This window comes from Esox lucius, chromosome 1 (genome assembly GCF_011004845.1).
Source record: "Esox lucius isolate fEsoLuc1 chromosome 1, fEsoLuc1.pri, whole genome shotgun sequence".
Classification (NCBI taxonomy): Eukaryota; Metazoa; Chordata; class Actinopteri; order Esociformes; family Esocidae; genus Esox; species Esox lucius.
In genome coordinates, this window is record NC_047569.1 from 41,361,293 (window position 1) to 41,385,224 (window position 23,932).

At 45.0% G+C, this 23,932-nt stretch overlaps 1 protein-coding gene across 3 annotated transcripts in view; it reads right to left on the reverse strand.

The window, feature by feature from the left end:
* Positions 1-245: 245 nt before the first annotated feature.
* Positions 246-23,932, reverse strand: part of yap1 (Yes1 associated transcriptional regulator) — a 39,270-nt gene continuing 15,583 nt past the window's right edge. Inside the window, exons 3-9 of one of the 3 annotated variants that reach the window (XR_003781761.2) lie at positions 19,980-20,098; positions 17,085-17,198; positions 9,989-10,167; positions 6,798-6,931; positions 4,934-5,046; positions 1,736-4,010; positions 246-1,635 (exon numbers count right to left, since the gene is read on the reverse strand). Coding sequence is in view for 1 of the 3 variants with exons in the window: in XM_013135880.4 (XP_012991334.1) it covers positions 3,775-4,010; positions 4,934-5,046; positions 6,798-6,931; positions 9,989-10,167; positions 17,085-17,198; positions 19,980-20,098 (895 nt within the window). In the remaining 2 variants the exon portion in view is untranslated. Of the gene's footprint in view, positions 4,011-4,933; positions 5,047-6,797; positions 6,932-9,988; positions 10,168-17,084; positions 17,199-19,979; positions 20,099-23,932 lie in introns of all 3 variants that reach the window. The other 2 variants (XR_003781760.2, XM_013135880.4) reach the window with 2 other exon arrangements.

Consider the following 23,932-nt stretch of genomic DNA (forward strand, 5'->3'; position numbering starts at 1 on the left):
CAGCAATCATTTCCCACTGGCCATTCTCAACAGACAATGCCATGTAGAAGATACGTTTTGCGCACACACAAGAAATACAAAGCTCCCCTCCCTCAACATTTTCTGATATTCTCAGAGCTCTCCATTAGCATTTAGGAATTGAGGAAGGCTAAATGCTAAGTGCTAGCCATGGATGGTCAACAAAACCCAAGCATGACCACAGCATCAGGCGGGTTAGTGATCAGAGGTAAGACAAGACACATTAATACCACAAAGTATATACTTTATTCCAGGCCAATTTTAAAGTATTATATAGAGATATAATGTAACAGAAGAATTTATGTTTCTAAAATACATGCACATTTTATCTATTAAAAGATTAACAGATTACCAGTTACTTTATAAATTCATTTTCGTTGTGTGCATTTAGAAAATATCTAAATACCAATACTTTAGAACGTGAGTGATTAGTACTACTACTAGACAAAGTCGGCAGTTAACTATGGTCTGATAATCAACTAGCTAAGCATAAAATCCCCATTCTGTGTTGAATACATGATTAAGTCAAACATTTGTAGATGTGCAATACAAGCACTGTAGTGTACCACCAACATTAACAAAAAACACCTGCAGTTACATTGTTCGCTTAATATCCAATACTATCTCGTCCATCCATTAGTCACAGTTATCAACACTATACATAATCAGCCAGATTATCAAGAAACTGAATGGAAATGACTGAAAACATGGTACAAGGTAACAATGTAGGGTTAGTTCTCGGCTTCAAGCTATAAAAAAAAAAGTTATTTAAAAAGCTAAATGCTGACAATTTAGCATCTAGGCTTTGTAGTGTAGCTATGAGCTATCGGTTCTTTATGTCACATATTTGCATCATCAAGATGTACTCGTGTAAAAGATGTCCTGCCCTCTTATAACCGGCAGGCTGATCATTAAACAGTTCTGCACTACTGCATGCGTGAATAACAGGTGAAGTTAACATGTAAACATCGGAGAACATCAAGACTAAAAAATAAATGGGAAAATGATAGCAATCACAATAATGCTGCTATAGTGTTCTGTTGCTCCAGAAGAGTGTAAACAACCAGGTGACAAAAAGAACTCCCAGAATCCTCATAGGTTTAGTAATTCAAAAACGGCCACCCTGACACAGCATTTTGTTTCTGCGGCACCTCTGAGACCTCCATAAACTCACAAACCCAAAGTCATTTACTGGTTCCCACTAGCTTATATGTAGATAGAGTGCGGTTAATAGCAAATCCTTTTGATCGTCACCAGTGAAGGCAGATTCATATCAGTTGAGGAAAAAATTATAACGAAACAAAAGAAATAAAACAACTCTTTGGAATCTGTCACATCACAATTCCTGACTGTAGTAAAACCATAGCTGATTGTTTTTTTGTTTTTTTTAGGTTGTTCTTGAAATATTTCTATAATAATCACTGTACAATTAACCAACCGGAGTCCACATGCTGTAACTCATTTTTACCATTAATTCATATAAATCAACCCCCTGGCTAGGACACCTAACTAGAACATTACCAGTCCTGCCATCCCAGCATGCTCATCTAACCAGCTACAACGTGACCTAGCCATCGTCTGTCAGGCCCATGCTCATCTAACCAGCTACAACGTGACCTAGCCATCGTCTGTCAGGCCCATGCTCATCTAACCAGCTACAACGTGACCTAGCCATCGTCTGTCAGGCCCATGCTCATCTAACCAGCTACAACGTGACCTAGCCATCGTCCTTTAATAAACAGTCTGTTTCAACACAACAAAGCAGATCGAGAAACAGTCAGAAAAGAGTGTCCATGTTTCAGACTGGGAAACTATTTGTGTCTTGCAAATGGCGGCATATTCCCTGCACGATACACTGGTTTTCACCACAGCCCTGGGTGTCCTGGCAGAAGCTAGTGAACTATGTAGGAAACAGGATGCCATTTGTGATGCAGAAACATCAAACCAGTTGTTATTACTCCAAATGCCTTTAGTTATTTTTTTGTATTGTTATTTGATAATGTTGATAAAAACATTTTTAATCCGTCAGCCAGAGGAAACCTGGTGAAAGATTCATCTCAAGATCCCATGTCAGTTTAAAAGTAATCTGCTGCAGTCGTGCTAAAAGGTAACCCGATTAAAACCTATCAATCCACCTATAAAACAACAAGCTATAGTAAAAACTAAAAAGGAGTTTGATCTATAATACCTAATGTAATAATAACCTTAAACACAGACGATTATTAGAAGATAAAACAAACCGACAGGAATTCAGGCTTAAATAAGACTGAAATAAAAGATAGGATTAATTAAGCAAAGGAAGTCCTTAAGTTTCACGATAACATAAAACATTAAAAAAATGAAATATACTTTTGATTATTGAACATTAGTGTAAGTAGAGTGTGGTTGGTTTGTCAAAAATACAACCTCTTAGACAGCTCATTATTGCTAAATGTCTTAATCCAAGACAGAATAACATGGCATTGCTGTGCTTTCTTTCTTTTTTGCTCTTCTCTTAAAAAAATACAAATGAAGGCACTTGATTTGACGAAGGTTAAACTTCCAGACCTGCTGGTCCAGCCAAGCAGCAGTATCAACAATACATCAGGTCTTCACCCAGGCTCCCCCGAAAGAGTAACATGTCCTAACAGGGAATCCATTTTGTTTTCAGTTGTTCCAAATGGCACCTTATTCCTTTCATAGTGCACTACTTTAAACCAGGGCACATGGGGCATTGATACAAAAGTAGTGCAAATGTAGGGAATAGGGTGCAATTTGGCATGTCTTCACTAACCTTCCAAATCAGTACAGTTATTTCCATAAATGCAGATCATTTTTGGTTCTCAGGCTCATTATTCAAAACAAAACTACACAGTAATTCATAGAGAAAAGGCCAGATAATATAATGCTTGGATGTTAGTGAAGCTGTCAGGAGTTATCCCAAAGAGATACATACTGCTGGTCTCCAACACACGGCCGTGTCTCAGCAGAGAGCCTGGAGGGTGAGGGGACTGGAGCTCGTTCAGGCATCCACCCAAAACAGAAATGGGGGTCGCAGGTTGGGGGAGCACCATGACCCTAGCCTAGCGCTAGCCAGTCGGCTTTCAGATATCACCGTATACGAGTGAGGGTGGGTTTTGGGAACCAGCAGCTTCCTCTGCGTCAGATAAATACAGTGGACAGACAGATGAAGGCCGTCAGCCACGGGAAAATAATCAGGGACCCTCGAATTCATTGTCTGTTCATGGGCCAGCCTTGAAGACACAGACAGCAAACAGTAAGATACACGAACAAGCAGACAGAAGCTAACAGAAGAGCGCCGCCGCAGCCCGCGAGACAGCCGCGTTATACCGGGTGTATGATGACCAGTGACATTTTATCAAATATGTCCAGGACGAGGGACAAGTTCATTAAGAAGTCTGTTAAATCAAAGCATATACTCTTGGGTCAAAGACTGGAGGATGTTTGACAAGGCAGCAGTTTATGGTGTAGGCCAGAGGAGGGGAGGGTGGCTTTGTCTCTCCTCGGTGGAGCACATAGAAGGGCCTCTGGGCCCCCTCCCTCCCCCCTCCCTCCCTCCCATCCATCTCCTCTCCTCTCCTCTGTCATATATACCAGCGGTTCCCAAACTGTGGGTCGTCGTCTGTTCTCCCCACTGCTTAAACACTGTAGTGGGTCACGACTCAACACACGCCTCAATCGGTGGGTCGCAAAGCAAAAAACACATTTGGGAACCTCTGAAATATAGCCTGTGGGGGAGCAGGGCCCTAGGCGGGTCTATAGCCATGTGAGGAAGCTCTCCTTGTCAATCTTTGTGGCGGCCAAGACTGATTCCATGTCGTTCAGGATGTCGGAGCTCAGAGCTTCCTGGAGGCTAGGCATTAGCTCCTCCCCCTCCACAGCCATACTCTCGCTTTCCAGAGTACCCAGGTCCACGTCTGTCCCGGGGATGGCGTCCAGGTAGTCAGGGAAACGACTGGGCTGCGTTCCCATGGAGGCCGGCAGTGAATCGCCTGACAATGACAAAACAAAACGATTTGTACAGGTGCGTTATGGTGTTGCTATAAGGTGTTTAGAGGTGGTTATTAAAAGGTATGTGTGCTCTCGTTGTGTCCAGTAATCATCAGTAACAGACGAGTCCACACATTCATTCTCCTACGACAGTACCGAACCATCTCAGTTTCAGACCAATTCTCCAACCACAGTACCAGATAATCTCATCTTCAGATCCATTCTCCAACCACAGTACCAGATAATCTCATCTTCAGATCCATTCTCCAACCACAGTAGCAGATAATCTCATCTTCAGATCCATTCTCCAACCACAGTAGCAGATAATCTCATCTTCAGATCCATTCTCCAAACACAGTACCAGAATCTCAGCTTCAGACCCATTCTCCTGTTACAGTACCAGATAATCTCAGCGTCTGACCCATTCTTCTACAACGGTACCAGACCATTTCAACCTCGGGGCCCTTGTCATACTCCTACTACAGTACCAGATAATCTCAGCGTCTGACCCATTCTTCTACAACGGTACCAGACCATTTCAACCTCGGGGCCCTTCTCATACTCCTACTACAGTACCAGATAATCTCAGCGTCTGACCCATTCTTCTACAACGGTACCAGACCATTTCAACCTCGGGGCCCTTGTCATACTCCTACTACAGTACCAGATAATTTCAGCGTCTGACCCATTCTTCTACAACGGTACCAGACCATTTCAACCTCGGGGCCCTTGTCATACTCCTACTACAGTACCAGATAATTTCAGCGTCTGACCCATTCTTCTACAACGGTACCAGACCATTTCAACCTCGGGGCCCTTGTCATACTCCCAGGGACCTAAAGCACAGCAGACGTACAGCAGTTGTTGAATGAAAGGAAGGAGCAGCAGGCTTCCATGTGCCGTGGAGACGTAGCGGTAATCTCACCTGTGTCCATCTCGTCCACACTGTTCAGGAAGTCGTCAGGTGTGCGAGGCACACTGTAGCTGCTCATGCTCAGACCACTGTCGGTACTCTCATCTCTGGAGTGGTAGGTCCCACTGTGGACATGAGATAGTCAGACTTACTGTTCCAAGGAGACTGGGAGCTAAACAAACAACAGAGGCCTAGATATCCTCATTTCTCTTTGGGTGGGAGAGACAGAGGGAGACAGAGATTGCCTTGATACTGAGAGTCTTCTCTCAAGAGCCAGGACTGTTGTGTGCACCCTTTTTAGATTGAAATAGGCAAAACTATCGAAAGACAAATAATTTTGTTTTCTAATTAAGAAAAGTTGTATTATATTATTTAATTTTATACAACGTACATTTATAATCTAGGTAAGATGACACGTTTTCACAGTGGGGGCTCTTACAAGCCTGTACTAATTAACAAGGAGACATGTAGAGGCTGAGTGGAAGAGAGGCCTTGGCACGATGAATGAGCCCATTGTGAGATCAGGGAGGAGGGGGGAGGAGGGAGGAGAAAAGGGGCAAGGGGGCGACAACTTCAGCCTGGACTTTATTGGCTGACGGTCTAATCATGATGGATCTCATTCGCTGGCAGTCATTGGCTAGCTGACTAGTCCACTTGGCTCTCATTGGTTGGCTGTATTCAGCCTTGCTGTCATTGGCTGGCTGTTATTCAGACTTGCTCTTATTGGCTAGCTTTGAGTGTCCCAGTACTGTTGGTCTAAAGGGCTTCAGGCGCATCTTCAAGCGTTTCAATTATGCAGCTCTTCGGGAAATGTGTAAAGGTACAAATGAATGAACAAGAAAGTGACTTCCTTCTCCAACATAATATAACAATTTGAATTTGAAAAAAGGTTTAAACAGTAATATAATGTGTTTTGAGGTGTCATACTATGTTGCAGAAAGTTCTGTGAATATTGACCATGTTGGTGTTGTTACCCAGCCTGTCCATCAGATGTCAGTATTGTGAATCATCATTTTAGCAGAGTCTGTTCTGAATGAGTCATTTCCATGTGAACAGGGTTCATCACAGAGACTGGCCTTTTGTGTAACTCAGACAGCTCACGCAGGTTCTCAAACTCCCCCACCCCAGCTCCACACACACACACCCACACACACACCCCATCACCCCAGCTCTACACACACTCCCCCCACCCACCCACCCACCCACCCACAGACACACACTCCCCTCACCCCAGCTCTACACACACACACACACACACACACACACACACACACACACACACACACACACACACACACACACACACACAATTTTTTGGTCCATAGCGTTGGCTATGTGTTTGGGTAAGATTTTTTTTTGGTGAAAAATAACACATGGCGAAAAAGCAATATACTTTTTTGTAAAGATAAAAAATAGTGTTACAGGGTTAACTTCGCATATGTCTGACATCATCCACTACAAATAACTGAAAATAACTTGGACTTCAAAAGTTGTTACACAAACCATGAGTCATGTTCTTTTCTCCTCAGTGTTTTTTCAGGGGAAATCCTGGCCTATCAGAAACAGATGTTTTCCTGGACACAGATTTTGCCATGATAATGTCAGGATTCAATCCCATTGGGGATTTGGACAATGCTCCATTTAAAACGAATATCTGATCCAACACGCAGAGTTTAACATCATTGTTGTGAACACTGCCTTTAAAAAGGTGCATTGTGGGATATGGCACATAAAAAACACCACATTCTGACTTAATTCTTAAAAGAAGTTAAACTTTGCCTCAGTCACATTCAAAGAGGAGGGTGTTCTTGTTTGGTAACATGAGCTGTTGTAATAACATTTGCTGGAAGCTTTCATGACATTTCACAAGGTGTACCTGTTGAGGAATGGGTCGGAGCTGTTGGTGGTCATGGTTCTGGCATCCTGGACCATCCCAGGGGACGACACAGGGTTTGGGGTTCCCACATCTTGCTCCATGTTGGTGGGCAGCTGGTTTCTCAGAGCCAGTTCCTGGATCAACGTACACAAACTATATGTTAGTGAACAGAACACAGCAACAAAGAAAGTTAATGAGTAGTCCATGCACTTTCATGTTTTGGGGCTGGTATTATGGCGTTATGATGACCTTTCGGTTTAATTCTGCTATATGAGGTCAGAACGTGCCTCAGCCAAGATCCCAGCTGATCACACCGATATACTCATGTAATCATATTATGTGTTAGTGGTTAGAGCTCTAAGTCCTTGTATGCTAAAGTCTGTCTGTCTGTGACCAACTTTGTGTTCCATCCACTGTAGACTGTATCCAGAGTTTAATCTAGGATTAAACAAACAACATTGCAGCAGTACATGATTAAACAGACGCTGTCCCCAGTTTCCACTGGCCTACGTAGAGAAGCACCAATCCTAGACAGGGACAGGCAGAAAGAGAGACAGACGCAGTCAGAGAGAGACAGACGCAGTCAGAGAGAGAGAGAGAGAGAGACAGACGCAGTCAGAGAGAGAGAGAGAGAGAGAGAGAGTCAGAGAGAGAGAGAGAGAGAGAGAGAGAGAGAGAGAGAGAGAGAGAGAGTCAGAGAGAGTGAGTCAGAGAGAGTGAGTCAGAGGAGGGAGAGTAACAGAGAGAGTGGTTTGGGGGATGGAGCTGTAAGATGTATTTTCCCATATGCTAACCCCTCTCCTTCATGTCCCAGAATGGCAGTTTTCTCCCTGCACTACCTTTCATAAGAGGACTATGGCTCTTGGTCAAAATGGTCACCTACTAGGAATGGTGTGTCATTTTGGACACAAGCAAAAGCTGTCCTGGGAGGGAAATATGCTGCACTAAATGGGGATGTATGTTGGGATGGCCACTAGGCTGTATGAAGAACGACAGCCTGTTGGTTGGTCAACATTTTATGGATTGTGGGTTAGTGAGAATGGAAAGGTCCCATTACCTGACAGAAACAAGTTGTTTATACAGACTCGATCTTTTCTAACAGACAAATGTGAAAGAGATATCCATATTGAAATGACAGGTTATAGAGGTCGTGTCAAATCTCTTTTGTCCCCATGTCAACTTTTGTACTGTTTGACTGTTTCTACTAACACTACTTTTTCCATGTCATTAACCAGCTATATCGGTGCTGAAAACCAGGAAAGGCCAACAGGTTCTCCTGTGTTGGGTTGAGCAACACTCTCAGGACCCAACCCTGCACCAATAACAAATGCACACGTCCACACACGCACGCAGGCGAGACACCAACAGACCCGCAGATAGACACCCACAAACAGAGGGACACCCACACACCCACAGACAGGCAGACACCCACAGACAGGCAGACACCCACAGACAGGCAGACAGGCTGTGATTTGTACTTGCACATGGTTGGATTATGACAGGGGTGTTCAGTAAACATCCTGTATTTTAGTATTTATGGTTACCAGCCCCACTGCACACATCTCTGATTATGACAGAGTCAAAGATAAGACCAAACACTGCCACCGGAAAGACACAGCACATGCACACACACTACAACACAGACACACACACACACACACACACACACACCACAACACACACTACAACTGACACACGGCAGGCTGGGTGACAGGTCATCGCCAGGTCATTTCCTCCGCCATAACCTTCTGGCAGCAGAGTGAATGACAAGGCAAACAAAGCTATAGAAAACCTTACGCCCTGTGTTTCTACTAAACCAAGGTAAACAGTCCCATGTTTCTACTAAACCCAGGTAAACGTTTCTACTTAACCCAGGTAAACAGCCCCGTGTTTCTATTAAACCCAGGTAAACGTTTCTACTTAACCCTGGTAAACAGCCCTGTGTTTCTATTAAACCAAGGTAAAAGTCCCATGTTTCTACTAAACCCAGGTAAACGTTTCTACTAAACCCAGGTAAACAGTCCCATGTTTCTACTAAACCCAGGTAAACGTTTCTACTAAACCCAGGTAAACGTTTCTACTAAACCCAGGTAAACAGCCCCGTGTTTCTACTAAACCCAGGTAAACGTTTCTACTTAACCCTGGTAAACAGCCCTGTGTTTCTATTAAACCAAGGTAAACAGTCCCATGTTTCTACTAAACCCAGGTAAACGTTTCTACTAAACCCAGGTAAACAGCCCCGTGTTTCTACTAAAGCCAGGTAAACAGCCCATTGTTTCTACTAAAGCCAGGTAAACAGCCCTGTGTTTCTACTAAACCCAGGTAAACATTTCTACTCAACCCTGGTAAACAGCCCTGTGTTTCTATTAAACCAAGGTAAACAGTCCCATGTTTCTACTAAACCCAGGTAAACGTTTCTACTAAACCCAGGTAAACAGCCCCGTGTTTCTACTAAAGCCAGGTAAACAGCCCAGTGTTTCTACTAAAGCCAGGTAAACAGCCCAGTGTTTCTACTAAAGCCAGGTAAACAGCCCAAAGTTTCTACTAAACCCAGGTTAGACGCTCAGGTTTATACAGCTGTGTGAGAGAGACTTTGACACCGCGTGGGTGATGAGTCACACTGCACACAGGGTGTGTGATTGTTGACATCGGTGTTCATATGCCTGGAAGTTGTGTAGGAGTAATCCACCCGGAAATGTTACGCAATGTAGACTTATTTATTTAAGGACACAGTTGAAATAATTGATGTCAAGATCATTTCAACTACCACATTGTGAGTATTAAGGTACAGTTTGCAGATTTCATGCTGTTTTGCCAACATTAAAACTATTCCAAAACAGACACTTCTCAGGAAATGCAACTTCTAGATTTGATCAGTAACAAAAATAGATTTCTATCAAACTTTACTAGACTACTGGTAGAGGGTTGGGGAAGGCTCTCAACCAATGTTCTCTGCAAAGAGCATTTTTGTTAGATCAAGCCTTTACGTAATACTATACACCAACCAATGAAACCCAGATACAGCCCTTAGCTGTGATACAGTATTTTAGTCCATATTAAAACTACAATTTTGATGGGGATATGGTTGTATTTTAGTCCATTTTAATGCGATGATTTTGACTGTGATGTGGTGGTATTTTAGTCCATAATAATCCTATGATATTGATGGGGATGTGGTGGTTAGGGCTGACCTGGGGTCTGGCGCGGAGCAGCTCTTGGTGTTTCAGCCTCAGCCTCTCCTTCTCCATCTGGACCTGCTGAAGCCTCAGCTGGTTGTTGCCTGCCATGACTCCGCCACTCTGGGGACTAGAAGGCAGCTGCCCCCCCTGTTTCCCTGGAGCACTCTGGGTAATACGCTGCTGGTTCAGACCTACAGGCAGAAGGGCGGGACAGAGAAAGAAAAAGGGCAAGTTGTTTAATAAATAGTGTTTTATTTGGTATATTTAGGTCATTCGACACATCGTCATAGTCATTAACTACCACCCAAGTTGTTACGTATTACAGGAGTAACAACGCCTCAGTGAACCCTACAGGACCCGCTTCCACACCCACATCAATCACATATAAACCTAAAGGACCAACTGCCCTTCTGCAATGACTGCCAATCAGAGACAATCCACTAAAACCCTGCTTGGTGGTGGATCTCCATTAAGGGACTATTAAATCCACTGAAACACTGCTTGGTGGTGGATCTCCATTAAGGGACTACTAAATCCACTGAAACCCTGCTTGGTGGTGGATCTCCATTAAGGGACTACTAAATCCACTGAAACCCTGCTTGGTGGTGGATCTCCATTAAGAGACTATTAAATCCACTGAAACCCTGCTTGGTGGTGGATCTCCATTAAGGGACTACTAAATCCACTGAAACCCTGCTTGGTGGTGGATCTCCATTAAGAGACTATTAAATCCACTGAAACCCTGCTTGGTGGTGGATCTCCATTAAGGGACTACTAAATCCACTGAAACCCTGCTTGGTGGTGGACCTCCATTAAGAGACTATTAAATCCACTGAAACCCTGCTTGGTGGTGGAACTCCATTAAGGGACTACTAAATCCACTGAAACCCTGCTTGGTGGTGGATCTCCATTAAGGGACTACTAAATCCACTGAAACCCTGCTTGGTGGTGGATCTCCATTAAGGGACTACTAAATCCACTGAAACCCTGCTTGGTGGTGGATCTCCATTAAGAGACTATTAAATCCACTGAAACCCTGCTTGGTGGTGGATCTCCATTAAGGGACTACTAAATCCACTGAAACCCTGCTTGGTGGTGGACCTCCATTAAGGGACTACTAAATCCACTGAAACCCTGCTTGGTGGTGGATCTCCATTAAGAGACTATTAAATCCACTGAAACCCTGCTTGGTGGTGGATCTCCATTAAGGGACTATTAAATCAGTGTAACGGTTTAAAGAACAGACACAAACTGTAAACCATGGCTGCTACGGAACAGTGCTCAGCTGTTGCATTGTCTAGTTGTTCTAGTTATTTAACCTCTAGTATTCAACTCTGGACCTCCAGTCCAGTTCCACTCCATTATTTCATTCCCACCCTCTGATCAGGGACTTATGTAGAGTCCCAGACACCAGGTGGGGGACATTAATGATGATGTAGAACAGAAACCCAGCAGGCTCCGGCCCTCTGTGTGTGTGTGGTAATTCAACCAGAGACCCTGTTACTGAAATCAAACCAAACAGGGACCGGTCGGTTCATAACACAGTGGCCCTGAAACAATAGACTTGCATGCAGTGTTTTTCTGTGCTGTTTGCTCAACTACTACTGACCAGGGTACCCCAGGGAACCTCCAACACGACCAAGAGGCCTCCCCACTACCCCCACCACATCCTTGGCCCTGCCTTGTCCAGGCTCCCCCAACTCCGTCTCCACCTTAAACAGTGACCCCCCCCCCCTTTCTACACCCAACTGTCAGTCCCAAATCCTGTGTGTACATACTGTTGGACCTATTCGTCCATCTATCGGGTCCTTATCTCCCTCTGATAGGAGGCCTTTGTGTTTGATCACTCCACCCCCTGGGCACCGTGAGCAGTTCCCATGGTACTATGGGCAGTTCCCATGGTACACACAGGGGTTCAGAGTTCACTTCAGGGCCAGTGTGGTGCTTGCTGGAGGGACTCCCCTGGGACGGCTGGAAGTAGCAGTGGAGATGGAAGTAGTTGGTAAGCCAATAACATTTGTTTCCAGGCTTGGACAGGGGAGGTGGGGGTGGAGGTAGGACAGGTGAGCTTAGTGCCTGGGGCAGGGAAATGTGGAGGTGGGACTGACAGAAGTTTCATCCTAACTTCAGAACGTGAGCTAATGTTGGAGACGCATTTCCGGCTAACACAAGACAAATGGAACCATTTCCCATGTTGACCCGGGCCGTGGTGTAGGTAAATACAGCCAGATAAGTGTCACGCTACAGACGCCTGCCTTTTGTCTTCTTCACGCTCTGCAACACAAAAAGACGGCCACAACACAACAGGAGTCCCTCACTGGAGCACCACGTTGGCACGGAGTTAACTGTACATCACAAAAGCACCCACTCCTCTGAGCTAGGTCCACCATCTGTAAGGGTAGGACAACTACCCAGCAGGGAAACACTGCAGCCTTCTTGTCTTTGAAGTCTGGGTCAATATTTGCCTCATGTCAATTTAACCACGAGGTTATACAGTGTATGTAACGTAACCTGAGAGGGGGGGGGAATAAATCGCCTATTATTGCTAGAAAGTGTGACCAACTTGAGTCATCGGGAGAGATATTGAACAGTCATTGTGGATTACCGTTTATGTACATATTGGCCTCAAAATGTGTACACGGTCCTAACCTCCTGACCATTTCCCCCCATGTTATGTTTCCTCAGAATAATGATCAAAATTACAGTAATGACATGTGCAACACCTGAATTGACAACGATATACTGCTAAAAAAAAAAAGATGAGGGAGACGCGAGCCGACAGACACTCGTCATCCGTTTTAATGCGGAATGTGTGTAGGTTACTCAGCGTTGAATAAGTGTGTATCTACTTACGTGATATTTTGTCTTCATGTGTCTTGGCCATTTCTGTTGTTTTGTTGTAATACTGTTTTTTTCATATTCATTTGATGCAACGGCACAACGCACAACGCAACGTCTAGCAAAGTCGTCTGCTTTAACCTAGAGAGTAGCACAGTGATTGTGTCAAGTACACAATGGTTATTAAGTGATTTAACTTCCAGGTTGGTGGTTGCAAACATACTTTACACTGGGGAAAAAACATCTATCCACTGAGAACGTTTACCTGACTACTGGCAAAAGCAAAGTTAGTAAACGGCATTGCATTAAACGAGTATATCCGACAATGCTTGTGAAGCAGTCCATCCTACAGTAGCTAACAACTGACTGATAACAGCATAGAAACGCACGATATAGCATATAAAGACAGAAATTAAGTTCAGAAAACAAATTATTTCTTACCACATTGTTTAAAAGTAGCTCAATATATCGTGAAAAATCGCTAATATGGCAACCCTGTAACAGGCTAAGATTTATATGATCTCACGTGTTTGAAAATCGAAATGCTTGGCCAGAAAAAGTTATTAAATATTTAATTGTATACCTTACAATAACAGTCAAAATGCTATTTGTATAATGTAGTATTTTTACATTTTCTCGTTGCTTTCACTGTAATTTATTAAACTACTTGTTTCTCCTCTTGCGTGCCAATAAAATAATAAATGTACTTCAAACGAAAGATTTGTACTTTTGGTGTTCATTACTGGTTTCATAATTATTATTTTCACTTGCTTTAGAAGTGTAAACAAATGTTTCTCTTGAAATTGATTTGGGAAAAACACGCAAAGTATCCTCAATTAACTGCAGCACTTGGGAGTAAAAAACAGATGCATCTCTGAAGTCAGGACTCCAAGGTGCCCATGTCAAAGAGACCCTGCTAGTCATGCATTTTTTCTCTCAGCCGTCCTCCAAGGCAATGTGTAAAAAAACAACATTAGTGTTCCAGTATCAACCAGCCCCTCCTGAACACAGTCCCAGGGAACCCAGCACTGGTTCACTGCTCCCCCTACCTCTACCCTCCCCCTCACATTGGGAGTTGTTTGACCAAAAAGGTCTGGAACAGATTAAGAGTACAATAAAGAGGTCTAGCGCTGAGGTCTGTCTGGAGAGAGGGAGAGCAGAGCAGGGCAGGGCAGAGTAGAACAGAATAGGACAGCACAGGGCAGAATAGAATAGGACAGCACAGGGCAGAATAGAATAGGACAGAAAAACAGAAGAGATCAGGACATGACAAGTACCAAGCAGAGCTAAGCAGAACAGTGCAAGACAGAACAGAGCTGCCAGTAGCAGAAAGCGACTGAGACAACCAGTGCCTCCCTCCCCTGCCCTGCCTCTCCTACTCAGCAATGGGGCCTAAAATGGGGGAGAGGAGAGCAGAAACAGCCTCACCCGGCTACAGCCCTCAGTTAAAGGAGCCTGGCTGATTTTCTTCTCAGAGTTCAAATTGGCCTCCATTACTAAAGCAGCTGACTTGACATTGGTCGGGGTGTTGACACACACAGCAACGGAAACCTCACGATCTACAGCGTATTCCCAGACACAGACAGACATGAATAGTTATGAAGGTTTAAAAAAGAAGATTAAGCACTTTTTAAAAATGAATTTCTGAGAGATGTCTATAAACCTAATGCTACTACAAACACACAGAAAACAGATACAATTAGAAATCACATTATATGGGATCAGTAGATGCTGAACAGTGAAAGTCAATGAGAATGTATGAGCTGTAGAAACAAGTTGATGCCACAGCGCACTCCCTCCGTCTCCCCCCTCCCTCTCTCCCTCCGTCTCCCCCCTCCATCTCTCCCTCTCTCCCTCCATCTCCTCCCTTCTTTCCCAGGAGGTTTCTGATGTAGAGCCCCATCACACCGCTCCTCTGCTGAAGACTTTAAGAAGCTTAACCCATCTGAGCCCCACCCTTTACTTGCAACCTCCCATCTCCTCTCCTCCTCATCCCTCCCTCCCTCCCTCCTCCACTCTTCCTCATCCTCCTTCCCTGCCTCCCACCTCATCCCTCCCTCCTCTCCTCCCTCCCTCCCACCTCCTCTCCTCTTAATCCCTCCATCCCTGTGTACCACCTCCTCTCCTCATCCCTCCCTTCTTGTCTCCCACCTCCTCTCTTCATCCCTCCCTCCCACCTTCTGTCCTCCTCCCTCCCACCTTGTCCTCCCTCCTACCTCCTCCACTCCCCCGCTCTCCCACACAAGCCCACCTAACTCCCCCACTCCTGGAGAGTGCTCATATGTACTTGTAGAAAACTACTCTGGTAAATGTCCCGGGTGTGGGCTGGAGAACAACAATGCTAAACTGAAACAGAAAACAGGCTGTGTGTGCCAGAGTAGCAGGTCTCTGGGGAACACACGCAGTAATGAAGGGACGTCCCCTCAAGCGTAAATGAGTTGGACTGACACCAGCAGGCCGACAGACACACAACACAGAGGGATTAGTTCATTCCCATGGCTGGAGAAGAGCTCCACATCTACCTGTGGCTGTAAGCATGCAGATAAACCACAATGAGTGTAGGCTGAAGTCTACAGCTGGCACACCGGTCACCCAGGCACCATCAGATTACCACCAAATAAAAATCAGGACACCATCAACTCAACATCAGATCACAGTCAGGACACCATCAACTCAACATCAGATCACAGTCAGGACACCATCAACTCAACATCAGATCACAGTCAGGACACCATCAACTCAACATCAGATCACAGTCAGGACACCATCAACTCAACATCAGATCACAGTCAGGACACCATCAACTCAACATCAGATCACAGTCAGGACACCATCAACTCAACATCAGATCACAGTCAGGACACCATCAACTCAACATCAGATCACAGTCAGGACACCATCAACTCAACATCAGATCACAGTCAGGACACCATCAACTCAACATCAGATCACAGTCAGGACACCATCAACTCAACATCAGATCACAGTCAGGACACCATCAACTCAACATCAGATCACAGTCAGGACACCATCAACTCAACATCAGATCACAGTCAGGACACCATCAACTCAACATCAGATCACAGTCAGGACACCATCAACTCAACATCAGATCACAGTCAGGACACCATCAACTCAACATCAGATCACAGTCAGGACACCATCAACTCAACATCAGATCACAGTCAGGACACCATCAACTCAACATCAGATCACAGTCAGGACACCATCAACTCAACATCAGATCACAGTCAGGACACCATCAACTCAACATCAGATCACAGTCAGGACACCATCAACTCAACATCAGATCACAGTCAGGACACCATCAACTCAACATCAGATCACAGTCAGGACACCATCAACTCAACATCAGATCACAGTCAGGACACCATCAACTCAACATCAGATCACAGTCAGGACACCATCAACTCAACATCAGATCACAGTCAGGACACCATCAACTCAACATCAGATCACAGTCAGGACACCATCAACTCAACATCAGATCACAGTCAGGACACCATCAACTCAACATCAGATCACAATCACTTGTGGATTATTGGGAAATGAGTTAAGGATCTGCGGCAAATCAGTTTTGTTGATGTTGCTGCCTCCCCCAGACTCTTTGAAGACGTGTGGTTGGAGTTAACCAAGAGAGGATGATGAATCATGGCTACAAAGATGATGTCATAGTCTGAGTAGTCACAGCAGGGAGAGCTGTGCGCTCTCACAGTGACCTTTACTGTTACTGGGTACATCAGCAGATCTACAGACTTCAAGTCCTCATGCTAACACTAGCTGACCATAACACTGCCAACAACTTCCAAGTCCTTGTGCTGATGCTAGCTGACCATAACACTGCCAACAACTTCCAAGTCCTTGTGCTGATGCTAGCTGACTATAACATTGCCAACAACTTCCAAGTCCTTGTGCTGATGCTAGCTGACCATAACACATGCACACAGAGACATCAAAATGTTACCCACCAGTTCATCTGATAGGTAACTAGTAAGAAAGCTTAATTTCCGTGGTCAACGTATCCATTTAAAGTGAGTTTAATCACAATGCAGTGTCAAAGTACTAGTCAAAAATACATTCCTATGCAACTGTAAAGGAATAACAAATGACCATATATCTATATAATAATGCCAAGTTCTTACTAGAATAACCAAAGTGCCCACACAGGAGTAAGACCACAGTGTTACCTAACAGGCCGAGGTGATCCCACACCTGCCAGCTGTGTGTTAGTGTAATAGCATGATTTTACCGTAGCGCGTGTCGAGTCTCGGGTCCAGCCAGGACGTGGTCTTGTTCTTGTGGTTTATGTAGTATATCTCTCCGTCAGAGGTGATGGCCTGCTCCCAGCCATCAGGAAGAGGGCCTGCACACGCACACGCACAAAAAGGTCAGGCTGGGTGCTGGAAGTGTGTGTGTGTGTGTGTGCGCGCGTGTGTGTCGAAACGTGGTTCACAGACTGATACTGAACAGATGATAAATGGCTAATTACAGAAAAACCCACCAATTACCATATAAACAGAATAGATCTGTTTAAAACCCACCAATAATCATAGAAAACAGAATGGATCAGTTAAACGTCCACCAATAATACTATAAACAATGGGATCCAGATGAGTGTGATAAAACACTGGTTTAAAATAGAACAATAAGCGACCATTTGAGTGGTTCAACAGACCAATTAGTGATAATTAACCATAACAACCATTTAAAATTGATTTAAAATAAACACACAATGAATACACATATATTAATAAACAAGGCCATAGTGAAAATGTCATCACCTACAAATTACCCAGTAAAAGACAACAAATAAGACCAGACTAGAATTAGTCTATTTTTGTGTTACCAGGGATGATCAAAGCAGGAACCTATCCCTCTGGGGACAGAGTGCTTCAGAAAAATATTACACTTTTCACTATTGTCTGGGGGTGGTGGTGGTCTGGGGCTGGTGGTCTGATTGTGGTCTGGGGATCGTCTGGGGCCAGTCTGGTGGTGGTGGTCTGGGGATCTTGTGGGGGTGGTGGTCTGGGGGTGCTGGTCTAGGGCTGGGGGTGGTGGTCTGGGGGTGGTGGTCTTGGGGTGGGGGTGAAGGCTACAGCCTGTACTGCTGCAACATTGGTTTGAATCTGACTCGCTGCTCTCCAACGAAGCCTCTCTCCGACACCTGACCCCCTACTCTCTGTCAAGTACAACACTGAAATTAAAACAGTCTTCATATATTTTTAAAAAGTCAATAGCATAAATCCACCAACAAAAAGCCTGATGACTTCGAACGCCAGTCAGAACAACCTCAGGCCTGTTTGGCCACATGGAGGGGGGCTGGCAATGACAGACAGACAGTACTGTGGAGGGGGGCTGGCAATGACAGACAGACAGTACTGTGGAGGGGGGCTGGCAATGACAGACAGACAGTACTGTGGAGGGGGGCTGGCAATGACAGACAGACAGTACTGTGGAGGGGGGCTGGCAATGACAGACAGACAGTACTGTGGAGGGGGGCTGGCAATGACAGACAGACAGACAGTACTGTGGAGGGGGGCTGGCGATGACAGACAGACAGTACTGTGGAGGGGGGCTGGCGATGACAGACAGACAGTACGGTGGCTCGAGGAGCTTCTAGCAAACATGTTGGAAAGGACGAGTCATGTTCTGTCTCTCATTAACCTGTCCTAAGGCGAATTCCCCAATAATCTAATCCAGTGGAATAAAAGCACCGATTGAGAAATGTTTGTGACTTCTTATATTGCAGCCAGAGGTAAAAGAATCATGGAAATGTTTACTACCACAATTCTTTATTTTAGTATTTTTTTAAGAAAAAAAACTTAATGAACACAGCTCGTCATCTTCGGTCGGTATCAGCCTAATGCTGGTTACAGCTGTACAAGCCCACAACTGCGTTAGGGAGGCACGACATATAGAGTCAATACCGATATCCCAATATCACGTAGCGCAATATCACATCGAAAATGTTGCGGAAAGCATGCGATATTCCATTTATTTTGTGGAGAGGTGCGTGCGTTGGCTGTGTGGCTTGGTTGTGTTTGATTTAATGCCTACTTGAAACCGCTATATAATGGCCAGTTGTCTTGTCACATGCAAGTGTGAGCGCATGGGTCCACTACGTGAACACACACTATGGAGCATACCACGTGACGTGTGTGCGTACTTCAACAGTGTGAGTGAAGAAAGAGACAACGAAACGAGTCAGAAGAGTAAAAGAAAAGAACAGAAAAGTAAGATGATGTGTGGCTTGGGCAGACAATCAGACAACAGAGATCAAAGAGGAGACATTAGAGGCCAAAAGGTTACATGATAAACTGTAACTGTCATTTTGATCCACATCACAAAAAGCATTACAAATGTATAATCCTAAATAAATACAAACACCTTAGCATAGTCAGAGGTTTAGAAGACTGCGCGATAAATAATGATTGATTGTCCAGCTTTAGCTATAGAGGAAATGCTTCTAAAATGCCTTTGCACTTTCAGATTTAATCAATTTAAAAAATCTCAAATGATGTACGAGCTGCCAAGAAATACAATAGGCACTTTTTCATAGGCTGAAACAGCGGACTCTTCTAGAGAACAGCGGACAGATTCCCTGTGTGGTAGCCTAAAGCTGTGTGTAGCTAGTTTGCAGTCTGTTTCCAAGCGATTGTTTATATGTTTTCAAAATGATTTTGATTTTGGTGTTGATTAGATAACGTGTCTTAAAAGCCAATACCTGTGATTGGCCCTGTTTGAGAGTTGACAAGCGTTCCTCTACTGTAGAGACTAAACTGGAGGAATATCCTAAGACAAACTTTACAGTGGATTCAACTTTATTGTCACTGAACAGTACAAGTACAGTACGAAGAAATGCAGTTACAGTAGCATCTAACCAGAAGTGCCAATAGAAGAGGGCAGAAAATGTATTTAGTATAATGTACGTTCAAGTTGGATGTATTGATGTGCAATGAAGGTAAATGCAAGTGCAAATGGTAGTTTTTACATATGTTGATGAATATCGAAATAAATATCGATATTGCAATAATCATGATCAATATCGCAATATACCATTATGTCAATATCGTACAACCCTGAACTACACGTGTGTGTGTGTGTGTGCGTGTGTGCGTGTGCGTGCGTGCGAGAGCATACTGACCACTAGCTGGGTTCAGAATATTCTGTGGTTGGACTGGTACAGGGCTGGTGGGAGGGGCTTGGTTCATCTGTAGGAGGGCCTTGCGAGGGTCCTGCCAGGTTGTGGATTGGTCGAGATGGCTGCACAGAGACAAAATAAAGAGTTACCTGCAGTCGGGTTGGCATGAATTGGGTTCCAAGCATTTGAACTGTAAGCCAATCACACACATAGACACGCCCTACATAAAAACATGGAAAAATCATTAATCTAGCCTCAAATCCACAACCTCTATTAAGACTGATGTTGACATTCACTAACAGCAATAACATTCTCGCCCAGGTCGACCTGCTAGCTCACTCCCATTTTCTAATAACAGCTCAGGTAGCCAATGCAAAGTTCTCTCTCGTGATGACAACAATGACAGCAAGCTAACCTGAGATGTCGTAAGATGGCTTAATGAGACAGCTGGTTAGCTTAGCAATTCTAACTAACTCTGGCGAGCTACTTAATCTTCTGAGAAAAAAAAATATGTTTTTAAGTTTGGCCGTAGCCTAAACCTCCAGTTTAACTGTTAGGCTGCAACCTTTACATCCAGGGAACTACATCTATTCTACAGAAGCCGTAATTACTGTTTTCAACACTGTAGATCGCATCTATTCTAAGCTGGTTTAGCTAGGGGACAGGGGATTGGCTGGGTGACTGGCTGGCCACCTGACTGGGTGACTGGCTGGCTCAGTGACTGGCTGGGTGAGTGACAGGCTGGGTGGGTGGGCTGGCTTGCTGCATTGTCTCTCAGCGCTGTGAGGCCATTGACAATTAGGGGATGTGTCGGAACTTGTTGCCTGATTGGGCTGTTAGAGGAAAGCAACCAGTGTGTTTCCACAAGGCCCAGTCTGCGGACGTACAGACACACACACGGACACACACACGGACACACACACGGACACACACACGGACACACACACGGACACACACACGGACACACACACGGACGTGTCTTTAGCGGCTGGAGGGAAAGAGGGTCAGTGCCAGGCCTCAAAGCAGGGGATCTGTGTTCCTGAAAACAGCCTGGACAGCGCATCCACCTCCCAAGCAGCACCCTCAGGCCTACATGGAGCCCTAGCCACTAAGCAGGGCCCATGGACACAGCAGTGCACTGTGTAGGGAACAGGAGAACAGTTGGGACCCAGGCAGCCTCTTGAGCCCTTTATCAATGTGGCGCCACATTTACAAAGCTTTCACCTGCTACACAAAGGGCCAGACTGAGTTGGGACCCAACACCCTGCTGCTGTTAGCCCCGCCCTCTCCCTCTACAGGGCATTCTTTATGCTAATAGCTGAGGCAGTCTCTGGAGACAAGGATGGGGTAGGACAGGCCCTCTAACATGGCACTTAAACATCCCAAGGCCCATGACACTGCACCCACGTCTGACACACAATGCAAAGGACCATTTCAGACACCTTGTCACACACAAAACTTTAAATTTTCAAGTTAAAAAGAAACAAAAGAAGAAAAAGAAATCCATCATTCCAAGCATGCTGTTTGTGTGCTATGGTTGATATCTAATTCTGTCTATGAACATGATTCATGCCAACCCTAACCTCCAAACTGTGATGGCTAAACTTAAATGTAACTGGCAACAAAAATGTTTTAGAAGTTGCAATTAAACAGCAATGGAATATACCCTAACACAACAAGGATTATAATATCACTGGTAATATGTTGACAGTGGAAAACCAGAAAAGGAACCAGGCTGAGTTCAGCCGGGCGCCACTGAAAGTGTTGAATGTTGTCACCCGCACTGGATTGGAACCGGGGTCGCCCACATGAGTCTTCAGCCACTAGACCACGGGACTGCACGCTTATCTACTGTCAGTATACTGTATCCCATTAACATCACGCACAGTCTGAATATGTCGCTAGGCACCATTAAGCATTGTGTTAAACTGACTAACGTTTCTTATGAAGTTCACCTCCACCACAAATAGCATCTATGAACTGTATGACTTATGTCACCGGACGTTTTAACAGCTTATTAGCCATTCGTGAATGACATTGATACAATAACTATCAATACAGGTGATGATGATTGACTTTTTCGTCAAGTGGAAAGACGAGAGAATCGTGTAGCCAGCAAAGTGTTTGTCTGTCCTGAACAGATCCTAATATCCACCAGAACCGTTTTATTTTAGGCTTCCTATTACGTAGCTACATGAAGTTATAACCAGCAAAGTTTTTGTCTGTCCTGAACCTTAGGCATAATGTATTTAGACTGTTAAGGGAGTCGAACGTGGGACCTGTTGTTCCGTAGTCCACATTGCTAACCACTACACTATTTAACAAAGGGCAGTCAGTCAGTCAGATTCGCTCTTCTAGGCCAGCTCCGCTTACACGGTCCGGCAAAAACACATTTTACACGGTAACTGTAAATAAACATAATTGCTTGTCATTCATACTCATTACTATTTGCTCATTCTTACGGAGATTGACAGACAGACAAAAACAGACCAACAGACAGACGGACCGAGACAGACAGACAGACAGAGACAGCTCTATTCTGACTCAACACTTCTCTCCTCCACCCATTTCCAGGCCCACTCTTGTTTATGCTTTACAGATCAAAGGAGTTGCCAAATCCCCCAACCCCCCGCCTTCACACAGACAGTCGAGCAGAGCCAACTAGTTCCAGCACAGATGGGAGGGGCCCTGAGACCGTCAGAGGAAAGGGGGGGGGGGGGCACTATAAAGAAAAGAAGGAAAAAAAAACCCTGAGGGAAGCAGTCCCTCAGAACTCTATTGGCTGTGGGTCTCTACACTGTCAAGCCCCTCCTTCTCCCCTGGAAACCACGACATGTTCAGAAACTGGGGAGGAACGGGGGACTTCACAGACCAGGTCAATGAGTTACCAAGGAAAGTCATTTATCAATGAGTTCAGACGGCAAGATTGTCCATTGACTAGCACACTCTCACACACACTCTCACACAGCCTCTCACACAGCCTCTCACACAGCCTCTCACACAGCCTCTCACACAGCCTCTCACACAGCCTCTCACACAGCACTTGTAGTGTACATAACGTAGATTGAAGTCATGATAGCTACATTTAATTGTATGTGTGTGTGTAGAGGTGGTTGTTGGTGTGTGTGTGTGTGTGTGTGTGTGTGTGTGTGTGTGTGTGTGTGTGTGTGTGTGTGTGTGTGAGAGAGATAGGGGGCTGTTGGTGTGCGTCTGTAGGTGTGTGTGTGTGTGTGTGTGTGAGTGTGTGTGTGTGAGAGATAGGGGGCTGTTGGTGTGCGTCTGTAGGTGTGTGTGTGTAGAGGTGGTTGTTGGTGTGTGTGTGTGTGTGTGTGTGTGTGTGAGTAGAGGTGGTTGTTGGTGTGCGTCTGTAGGTGTGTGTGTGTGTGTGTGTGTGTGTGAGAGAGAGATAGGGGGCTGTTGGTGTGCGTCTGTAGGTGTGTGTGTGTGTGTGTGTGTGTGTGTGTGTGTGTGAGTAGAGGTGGTTGTTGGTGTGTGTGTGTGTGTGTGTGTGTGTGTGTGTGTGTGTGTGTGTGTGTGCGCGTCTGTAGGTGTGTGTGTGAGAGAGAGATAGGGGGCTGTTGGTGTGCGTCTGTAGGTGTGTGTGTGTGTGTGTGTGCGTCTGTAGGTGTGTGTGTGTGTGTGAGTAGAGGTGGTTGTGTGTGTGCGTCTGTAGGTGTGTGTGTGATGGGGTGGGGGTAGAGGTGGTTGTGTGTGTGCGTCTGTAGGTGTGTGTGTGTGTGTGTGTGTGTGTGTGCGTCTGTAGGTGTGTGTGTGTGTGTGTGTAGGTGTGTAGGTGTGTAGGTGTGTAGGTGTGTAGGTGTGTGTGTAGGTGTGTGTGTAGGTGTGTGTGTGTAGGTGTGTGTGTGTAGGTGTGTGTGTGTGTGTGTGTAGGTGTGTGTAGGTGTGTGTGTGTGTGTGTGTGTGTGTGCGTCTGTAGGTGTGTGTGTGATGGGGGT